Source organism: Musa acuminata, chromosome BXJ2-8 (genome assembly GCF_036884655.1).
Source record: "Musa acuminata AAA Group cultivar baxijiao chromosome BXJ2-8, Cavendish_Baxijiao_AAA, whole genome shotgun sequence".
NCBI lineage: Eukaryota > Viridiplantae > Streptophyta > Magnoliopsida > Zingiberales > Musaceae > Musa > Musa acuminata.
The window spans coordinates 1,744,700-1,755,430 of record NC_088345.1 but is presented as its reverse complement, the minus strand read 5'-3'; the positions used below and the strand labels follow the sequence as shown (position 1 = coordinate 1,755,430).

Here is a 10,731-nt window from a genome sequence, read left to right as displayed (position 1 = left end):
CCGACCCGACCTGTGTGCAGATAAGGAGACGAAGCTATTTCCCCGAGACGCCAAGAGATGAAGCCTTTTCCCCGGGACATCCCGACGAACCCATCGGTGATCGGGTCCACGCGGTCGGTCGTTCCAACAATCCCGAGAGAGCTTGAGCAAAGATCTCCGTCATTCAGCCCCAAACCTGGCCGCGTCGGCCCCGAGACACGGTACAAGGTTGTTTACACTAACAGTTACCTAACATCCCACATCATTCTTTCCTTTCCTGTGGTATCAGTGAAATTAACGAGCAGTCAACGAGACGAGGTGCGATCCAATAAGTGTGCTAGGCAGGCGGCTCACTTGGGAGTGGGCCAGGCCGAATTGTTGGACAATCCCGGAGTCAACCTACTTCGACTCAAGGCAAGAGTGAGCTAGATCATTGGATTTGGGCACAACCTGGTTCATGGATTGGCTTCCATAAATAACTTGAGTATATGTAATTTATACATAACTACTGAAAGTCTTATTTAAAGAATTAGAATAAATTTTATTGCTCTAATCATAGTATAAGGATAATTAAATTGTAAGAAACCTAAAAATTAATGAATTACTACGAGTACAAATCTTAAAATTTAATCTTGATATTAAAAAATTATAAATAGATACTTATTTATCATTTTATATTTACTAAACAGATTGAAATTATTATTTCTAAAGTCCCTAAAAGAATTGATGAGAGTGAATAAAAAAATATGTCGTTAATAATCTTATAGAACAACCACAATAAGTAATCTTAGTGCCCATATTATTCAAAATGATAGTAGCGGCAAAAATGAAGAAGAAAATGATATCGTGGAGAGAATAACAGTTAAACTCATCCAATCCTTGAGATCAGAAAGTCTCCAGTGGAGGAAGCCATTTAGACACTGAAAAGATGAGCAACAAGAAGAATATCTGTACACAACAGATGAAGATGAAGATGAAGATTGACACAGATAGATTGCTTGCTAAGTGCAACACATTGCCTAGTGTTCTTCTCTTTTCATCTCATCTACCCTTGGTAGCTATTGCTCCTAAGCGTTGAGATGGGAAGCTGCAGGCCTTGGACGAGCAACCTTTCCGTTCCCGACATCCACCGAAATTTTCCGGCGAGGCATATTATGTGCGCGGCCACTGCCTCTGTGGCCGCTTGACTTCAGTTCAGTCTTAGGGGTTCTCTCCATGTCTGTAGCATCCTGAAGCTGTTCTAATGCGATCACCACTTGATCCATGGATGGCCTTCGCTTTGCTTGCATGGACAGGCACTGCAGTGCGAGACCCGCTGTTCTCTGCGCTCCTGCCACCGAGTACTGCCCTTGCAATCTGGAATCCATGATGCGGATGACCCTTCGCTTGCTTGCGAGATATGGCTTTGCCCACTCAACCAGATTGTGTTCTTCGGAGGGCCGGTTCTTGTCGATCGCACGCTGACCGGTCAACAATTCAACAAGAACAACTCCAAAGCTATAAACATCGCTCTTACAAGTCAAATGACCTGCCAAAAGTAATAGTTCATTCACAACAACTATAGATGTAAAACAGTTTAATAGTTAAGCTGGATTGCTGTTATTGTTCAGCTGCATGCTTGATTAGCTAGTCGAGGAGGCTCTCTGAATGCGTTGACCAGTTAGGTGAGAAGCAAAATCTTTATTGGTCATGGAAGAGAAGCATTACCGGTGGAAAGGTACTCGGGCGCAGCATATCCGTATGTCCCCATGACCCTCGTCGAGACATGGCTTTTGCTGCCGCTGGGACCATCTTTTGCCAGTCCAAAATCTGATAGCTTTGCATTGTAGTTCTGTATGCACGGAAGAAAGATCAATTCTCTGATCGAATGAATGGCCATCTCACTGAGAAGAAGGCGTTCGACTACATACCGAATCGAGGAGCACATTGGAGGTCTTGAAATCACGGTAGATGACCTTTGCCTTGTCACTATGCAGAAAAGCGAGTCCTCTTCCGGCTCCCAGAGCAATCTTCATCCGTAGACTCCAAGAGAGTGGATGATAGTATGGGCTCCCTGCAACACCCACAAACTGAGACCCATCGAAGCAAATAGGATGAGTGACAGTGAAGAATGGCACAAACCACTTACTCCTGAAGAGATGATTCTCCAAGCTTCCTCGAGGCATAAACTCATACACAAGAAGCCTCTGTTCGTCCTCCAGGCAGTACCCGATGAGCTTTACGAGGTTAGGGTGAGATAGCTGAGTCAGGTAATTCACCTCTGTCTACAAGATTTAAAGAAGTTGCTCTTCAGCTACAAAACGCAAAAACTCATTGATGCTTTTCGGGATGCAGCACTCACCATCCACTCCCTGTGGCCCTGGAAACTTTCCGGGTTGAGCTTCTTCACGGCGATTATTAATCCGGTCCCCGGCTTGGCTGCTGCAAACGTGTGCTCGTCGATCCATCCTTTGAAGACCGCACCGAAGCCGCCCTCTCCCAACAAACTGTCCGGCCGGAAGTTCCTGGTGGCAGTTCTGAGTTCACTGAAGGTGAAGCTCTTGGGCTTGGACGATGACAAGATCTCGCCCTCGCTCCCTGGGGTCAGAGGCACAGAGGAAGCAGACACCCTTCTGCTGGAAGCACTCAACACAGTTCCCTTCTTGCTTCCATGTTTAGAGTTCCTTCCTACGATCCCAATTCAATGTCTTCAAGTAAATAAGATGTGTTGTCAACAAAGCCCACCAAATGAACAGAAAACTCTCAATTTTCCAACATTAGAAAGCCAAAGAACCCAAAATCCTATTGAAAGCATCAAAAGCATCAAGATGACACTTCTAGTACCTGAGGCGAAGACGATGTTCGAGGGACTGTCCGTTTTGACCTCTGCAACCCAGCAATTCCCCATGGACGAACAGGAACCACCTTCCTTTCCCTCCCACTCTTCAAATCAGCATCCCAGTAAGCAGCGTTTCAAGAACAACAGGACTCGAATGAGAGCTCAGAAGCGGTTCAGCGTACCACGACCAGCTCGCTTGTTGCCCAACTCCGAACGAAAGCTCTGATCGGAGAGGGGTCACACTAGAAGAGAGAAGAGGGTGTGAAAGGTGGCTCCTTTTAATATCACGAAGGTTGACTTCGTTCAGCAGAGAAGACAGCACTTGCCAAATATATAATTCTATAATTATATAAGTACAAAAATGATAATTATATTATTATTATGTACATTTTTTTAATATCAGAATAAAATCAAATAACGACATATTAACATCATGCATACCATTTGAAGGAAACATTATATAAAAATAAATAAACACATCTTTATATATATATATATATATATATATATATATATATATATATATATATATATATATATATATATATATATATATATATATATATTATAAAATCAATATAAACAATGGAATATATATTAAATTTTTTTATCATAATTAAACTTTTTTTTTTCTATTATCTGATAATCTTAATCAGAATATAATATATCTAATCAAACAGATAGAACAACATAATCTAATATTCTTGATGCATTACTTGATAAGATATAAAAAAAATTAAAATCATAATAAATAAAATTTTAAAAAATATTTAAAAATATTTTTATCTAATTAGATTCTAAAAATTTTGAAAAGTATTTTATACATGATCATGAATTTATAAAATAATCTAATAAGTTAAATAAATATAATAATACTATGTTAAGTCTCATTATTAATATAAATCATAATAATTATATATTATTAATGTCATACTTTCTTTTGTGTGTCATAACATTATTAGTCTTTTACTCCAAGTCTTAAGATAAAATTTCACAATCATAAAGCTTAATTAGTAGCCTCAAAACATACAATAAAATTAATTTTTATTTTTTTAATATAATTTATATTATACTATTCTTAAAATTATCCCTTCAATTAATATAAATCATATAATAAATATCCTATTATCGAGGTAATTTATAGAATCAACATATGAAAAACTTATCATTTCAAACTGTATATAATCCTTTCAAGTATATAATCCTTTCAAACTTATCATTTCAACCAATAACTAATAGTAGCCATTTGGTTGGGCTCGACCATTATCGTGACTCTCTCCCATGGTAATCTATCCCTATACAACGCCTCTATTTTGTCACGATCTTATGGTCGCTACCCTTTTATTGTGTCATCATGTCATGTAGTCATTGATCGTAGCATCACTAGTACACATAACAATGCCATTATGCTCTAATGTGACGTACTAAATAGGGTTATCACTCTTTTGCTATGATGCTAACTGCAACAGTGTCTCCACCTATGGTAGGGCCAATGACCAGCAAACCTTTCGTAGTGTTGTTGCCGCAAGTTGCCCATGGTAGCCCTCTGACCATGGTCCGACAACATCCTCCATTGCTCACAAGCATACGACTAAGGTGAACGGGATAAACAAAATAGATTAGATCACCCTTCGTAAATAAAGGATGATAACACAAAACAGATCTAATGCTTTTATGATCTATGGTACTTGATTTCAAAATAGGCTCTGATACCGATTGTAAGCATAAAAATTTTAATTATATTATTATTATATAAAAAAATAATGCCTGAATCAAAATCAAATAACAACAATAAATCAAGATCAAGATATATACCTTTCGATATAATACTTTTCTTCTCAATTTACAAATGCACTAACATTTAATTCGAAAGAAGCAATTATATAAAACTAGACTCGTCTTCTCTCTTCTTCCTATTCTTAGTAAGACTACTATACAAGTAAAAATAAGGATTGAGTGAAGATAAGAATAGATATATAATATGTCTTCTGTAGTCCCTACGTTTCTGGAAGATAACAAAGGATCTAGAATAAATAATTAGGGAAGACTCTTTCATCAAAGTCATCCCAATAAGAAATTTTATTATAATTAAAAAAAAATTATTAACCTATAAGCCTAATTAAAATCTAACCATATTTATAGTATATTTTATTTAATTAAATAAGATCACATATGCAACGTCCCTCCGCCTCGTATTAGTAAGAACCAATGACGCACCCATTCGATATGCTCAAGGGGTGGTATACTAGCCAAGCCATTGCTTTCTGACTTGGGAATTGTTTGCACCAGTGTGAAGACGACCCCAGACAACTCAAGAAGTCAAGCATGAGCCTCATAAATTAACGACATGGTTAGATAGCAACAAAAGAATGGTTGTTGAAGAGCAGTGGCAAAGCTTTCCCACTAGCACATCACGAATCTCATCCCGTGACTCTCACATTATGAAATTATATTTACGTAGAATTATTCGGAATTGGCAAGTAATGTAGTTTAATCTGCGGGAAAAGAAAAGCTTAGACTTTGTTACTTTTGTGTGTCTTCTTCTGCATTGTCTTTTCCTTGGGAAGGAAGAAGAATGAGCAGAGATGTCAAAGGGAGGGCTGCCACTTGCAGCAGCAGTCTCGGCCTCGAATGATTGAATCATCTTGCAGGCCCACCTCACGAGGATGACCTGAAAGACCACTGATGTTGAAGCCAGGATCGAAACAAGCAGCAGAAATAATTCAAGAGCAGCATCTGTTGATCCCCAAACTCTCCATCTACATTAAGTTCGTTGCCATCCGCCCATTTGCCTGTGGTGCAGTAGTAGTCGATATCATGCATGAACAGGCCATCGTTGAAATCACAGATGAAAGCTAGACAGTACTGGTGGGCGCAGCTGCATGCATGAGAGCTCTGTCTCCATGTGAGAGAACTCGGCCTCTTCCTCCATGCTTCTGCTGCGCTTGGTTAGGCGAGGCAGACAGCCCCACTTTGACTCTCTTGGCTTGTTACTCCTGCCGACTCCGTCGTCGTCCGTGAGCTCCATGACAAAGAACATGTCGACGGTGCGCTGTGGAGATAAGGTTGGGAGATGGGGAGGAGATCTCGATGCCGTGTTGTGGTCAAAGCCAAGAGGTCAAAACTAAATCCTGTCTCATTAAAGGACGAGACGATCAAAGATTCTTGTGTCGTTGGTGCCTTCTGGTCAGAGCTAAACAGGTCAAAGTCAATCATGTTTAGTTGGTGATTTGGGATATTCACCATAACTCGTTTAAACGAAGATAAGGAAACGATAGCAGAGTGGTTAGCATTTAGTACTCATATTATATTATTAAAAAAAATATATAAATGAAATTAGTGAGAAGTTTATTATTCATGGTTCCTTTTTACTATTAATAATCTTTGCTAACCATAATCTCTTTAATAATAAATTATTTACAATTTAAGTATTATCGATTTTTTTTTCTTCTTCTATAATCTCTTATTTTAATGTCGATATCATTATTGTGAACTCTCATCTTCATCACTAATGCTAATGTATATTTGTTCGTTATCGTTATCGTTGATACCCATGCGATGATTCTCGTCGATATGGTACAATTAGAGGTGACATCACTTGCTTTCACAATCGACATCATCCGACCTTGCTCAAACATATTGATTTCATTATGCTATTAGCATTCGAGGAAAAATAAAAAGATGATATTAGCATTCATTAAAAAAAATACAAATAAATATTATGTATAGTAAAAAAATTGCAAATAGTAATCTTCGAAGAGGTTTGTTTTACGACCTATTATGAAAATAACAATTACCGAGAGGCATTTGCGAATAATAAGAGTTGATGCGCGGTTCTGACGTTCTTTAATCTGATGATCGAGAAATCTCGACCGTCGGATCAGATCTCTTCCCAATTCTAAGACGGGTAAAGCCAAGGTTTGAGCGAATGTGACCGCCTCGCCCTCCTGTTTCAAATTCGAAAACCCCCGCCGCCTCCGCGATCGCTCAACTCTTCCGCTGTCCCCACCGCCGCATATGTCGGCCGGGGCTCCGCCCTCCGGCCTCCACTTCCCCATGGACGATCCCGATCTCGACGACGCCGAGCTCTGGGCCGTGATCGACACCGCTGCCGCCTCACGATCCCGGAATCCCCTCCTCCCCCTCAAGAGCCCCAACCCCCTCGCCTTTAGCCCGTCTCCGATGGGATCGAAGTCGTTCAGAAACCCTAGGCAACTGCGCGTGACAGGCGAGGTGGCTAGGGTTACGGCGGACGGGGAGGTGGTGCAGGAGGAGCACTGGGACCATCTCCGGCCCCGCAAGATGGCGAGGTTCGTGGAATCTGGGACGGTGGTAGACGAGCGCCGGATGGTCGTCGTCAGGCATCCGCAGCGGCCGCCGGTGGTGGCAGTCTCGTCACCGTCTTATCGGTCGCCGGATCAGGCAAGGTTCGTGGCGAAGTCGGGGAGTCCGGTGGTGGAGAGCCCACCTCCTGACGGATGGAAGAGTGAGGAAAAGGAGAACATGAGCCACAGCTTGGGTGGCCGGTTCCCTTCGGTGTCTTCGTTTAAGCACTACCAGAACACAGCAATGGCGGTAAATTCTTGTTTCTTTCTTCTTGCTCTTCCTTACATCGAGATGGCACGTCTTGTTCTAGATTTTTCTTGCTATCATCTTTGCTTCTGATCGAACGATCTCTTCGGTAGTTGTATGCTTTAGCTGATCGTAGTACGTCTCGGTTTTCAACTACATACCTAAGTTGTTCCTGATCACTAAGGAATTAATCGATTCACTTTTCTTGTATATGTGTCAGTGTCGATGACTCGATGACAATGACATAGAACTACAAATGCTGCATCAAAACCAAACTAGAATTACCTTAATTTGGAGGTCTAATCTTTCTTTCCAAAGTAGGCTTTCAAAACCCCGTCGGGGCTACGAGTCTAATATTTCAGGATTAATCTTTTTAACTATGAGAAATGGCTGTTACTCACACTGTAACTATTGCTTCTAAATACTTACTTTCTGTATATTTTTTTATTCCAGATTTTAGAAAAATCCGACTACACCATGATACACGGGAATCCTTTTATTAAGAAGTCAGGTAGACGGAATTTCCTTTAGTTATTTTAACTAGGCTTCTTATCATATCTCTAACAATTTTAATCTCATCTTTCTTTTCAGGATGGAGAAAGATTTCATTTTTCTTCAATCTCTCATTTGAAATTAGAGACAAGTCCATTGAGTTTGATGACAACAGGAATGTTCAGCGTGCTGAATTTGTTGTTCGTGCATATATGCAGTATGTCCTGTCACAAGAAACTAACTATTTTACTGGCTTGTACTTTGTTTGATTCATCAATCCTGTTCTTAGTCTTGATGTCTTCTCCCCTGTTCTTGATTCTAGATGCGGCAGGTTCGCAGATGGCTGGGGTTCATGTGACCGGCGTGAGAAGAAGTTTTTGAAACCAAACCATGACATTCCTAGTACAGCTGAAACTCGAGCTAAAAATAAAGCTTGCCAAGTAAGCACCTTGCTATTTTCAGTGTACATGCTTGGCAATTCCTGGTTTATCACTCATCCTGTCATTGCCACAATTAGTTTAACAGTTATGCGATGATAACTTAGTATGAAGGTTCAACTGATGAAAGTGTGGAATAAGTATGTGAATAAACTGGTTGCATAAACTTCTAGTCAACCAAAAAGAAAAAGAAATGGTAACTCAGCAGTATCTTTACTTAGAATTAGAATCCATATATTGCGTGCTTTCACATCTGGAATGAGTTTTGATCCTTGTTTTCACATCTTAGCTCAAACAATTTCTGTTTTCCTTTTGTGTTTCTCCCTGTAAAATTGTCACTCCAGTAGTTATAAAAAGGTGGGAGTTCAAGAAAACACTAGGCTACTGTTTTATCAGTAATAAATACTTCAAAAATGTGATGATTAGTGGCTGAGTCCATTATTTTCAATTCTAATTAACAAGAGCTTATTTTGCTTAGGATCTTCTTGGAATTGGAGAGTACCGACCGGGTGTTGTCAATGGTCTTCACTAAGTAAAACAGTCGTTATAAGATGTAACTCAATGTTGCATTCTTACAAGTTCTATCAAATCATAATGATCTGGATGACACGAAGCTGCTAATCAATTTTTTGGAGAGGGAAGAGAGCGACTGTAAAGAAGAAGTGATATCCTTTCGTAATGGAAAGTACTTACGGAAAAAGCTGAGATATGGTCAGCTAGCTTGCTGATAAACATCTCCAGGAATCATTCATGTGTTGCTGGAAGGAACATGTAACTGACAATGATAAATGGTAAGAATTGAGCTATATATTCTTCTTTTTGATCCAAGGGTGCAGAGCACTACTGCCTGGCCATTATCACTTGCCCGTCTGCTTGGATTCTTAAAAGAAGGGGCAATTCTCATTTATTCCATGCCTCACTCTTCCTTTATTTACCTCAGATGGTTTCTCGCAAAAATAATGATGAGCATGTTCATTTTTGGATAATGACAGATCAAAATTCATTATGTAATTTTTTCTGTGTCCTGAGGCTCATGATTGCCAGTGACAGTTGCTTCCTGATACCGAAACTGCAGCAATGTGATGAAATGATAAGAACTTCTGCCTGGCCATTATCATCTTTCTTTTTTAAGTCAGACAGTTGCTTCCGGATACAGAAACTGCAGCAATGTGATGAAATGATAAGAACTTCCGACTTCTTTGTCCAAGATATAACAGCAGTTGGAACAGTGGAAAGCACTGTTCCAGAGTTCCATTCATGATCGCCCACAAGTTAATTCATCAGTCAAGGTAAATATCGCTTAAGCTTGATAATGCAATTGCCATATATATTCTGCCATATATATTGTAGGTTTTTATGTAATTAACAGGAATTAGCAAGTGTAAATCAACCATTAGTGATAGTTACCATGAAGTTGTGGTGGGCTGTGCATCACTTTGATTCTCGGCGGCCCATTGCCAATATAAATATCCATTAAATGGAGAGGACCCTTGCCCTGTAGAAAGAGCTAATTCTAGTCATTTTGGAGCAGACTTACGCTTTGGGGGAAACAGACAAAGCAACAGCGGCTACAAGCATATGTAGCTTTACAAAGGCAACTGGCAATCAACAGCAGTGTGCAATAATAAAGGGTATGCTTATCTGCTGCTCCCTGTCAACTTTATCTTTTTGACTCTGATGTGCTATTGCCTTCAAGGAGCTCTTGTTGATCCCTGACTAGATTCGATGTAAATTTCTCCGTCTGATTTAGGAGCATAGTCCACCTTTCTTGCTTGAAAATATGGATTTAGACAATAGCTAGAAAAATAGACCAGATTAATCAGATCAGCATGCACCATGTTACATGTAAGTTTTCATTCCTACAACCAGCATTGATGGATTGGAAACATCCATGCCTGGCCCTCACAAAATCCTTCCTCCTGTAGGTTAGTGGAAGATGATGCATTTAGAATGAAGAATCATTAAAATAAACAGCTCCTGCTTGGTTTAGTGAGGGATGATGCACATAAAACCAAGCATCACGCAGATAAACAAAAGGAAAAGCTCAGACATCCCATCATCTTCCAAAAACCCTCACACCCTGTCCTCATCACTGTGAAGGCTCCTTCAAAGCAACCCCAACTATCCAAGATTCCACTATCAAATCAACAATGACAGAAGAGCTTTGCTAGGTGCGTAGCCCATCTTCTTCTGCATGCTTTAGTAGTTCAGATGTATTTTTCTGAAATATTTTTAGTTGCCTTGCCTTCCTTTTGCCTCTGGCAGTGCTATTCTGTTCATACATCATTAGATAAGCAACAGTACATGTAGAATGGTCAAAGACGAGCATAAATTTAGACTTCAGACAGAATAGATGGAGACTCACATCTAAATGGTGCGGAGTGACAATATGCGTCAATTAAAATATAAAATAGAACCTTTCCATTGTTTCTT

The 10,731-nt window shown here is 39.8% G+C and overlaps 2 protein-coding genes across 3 annotated transcripts; one reads left to right on the top strand and one right to left on the bottom strand.

The window, feature by feature from the left end:
* Nucleotides 1-864: 864 nt before the first annotated feature.
* LOC135618574 (receptor-like cytoplasmic kinase 176) lies at nucleotides 865-3,046 on the bottom strand. Of its 2 annotated transcripts, XM_065119555.1 has the most exons (6): nucleotides 2,803-3,046; nucleotides 2,321-2,646; nucleotides 2,108-2,243; nucleotides 1,890-2,032; nucleotides 1,687-1,810; nucleotides 865-1,507 (listed from the first exon to the last, which is right to left on the bottom strand). In XM_065119555.1, the coding sequence occupies exons 1-6, from the start codon at nucleotides 2,864-2,866 to the stop codon at nucleotides 1,047-1,049; spliced, it is 1,254 nt and encodes a 417-aa protein (XP_064975627.1). In that variant the 5' UTR covers nucleotides 2,867-3,046; the 3' UTR covers nucleotides 865-1,046. The 2 variants fall into 2 exon arrangements, with proteins under 2 accessions (XP_064975627.1, XP_064975626.1); XM_065119554.1 differs by having other exon boundaries at nucleotides 1,890-2,243.
* Nucleotides 3,047-6,740: 3,694 nt separating this feature from the next.
* On the top strand, nucleotides 6,741-9,302 carry LOC103994052 (uncharacterized). The gene is made up of 5 exons (XM_009414320.3): nucleotides 6,741-7,372; nucleotides 7,823-7,880; nucleotides 7,961-8,078; nucleotides 8,184-8,301; nucleotides 8,777-9,302. Exons 1-5 carry the CDS (start codon nucleotides 6,815-6,817, stop codon nucleotides 8,828-8,830), a joined length of 906 nt encoding a protein of 301 aa, XP_009412595.2. The 5' UTR covers nucleotides 6,741-6,814; the 3' UTR covers nucleotides 8,831-9,302.
* The last annotated feature ends 1,429 nt before the right edge of the window (nucleotides 9,303-10,731 follow it).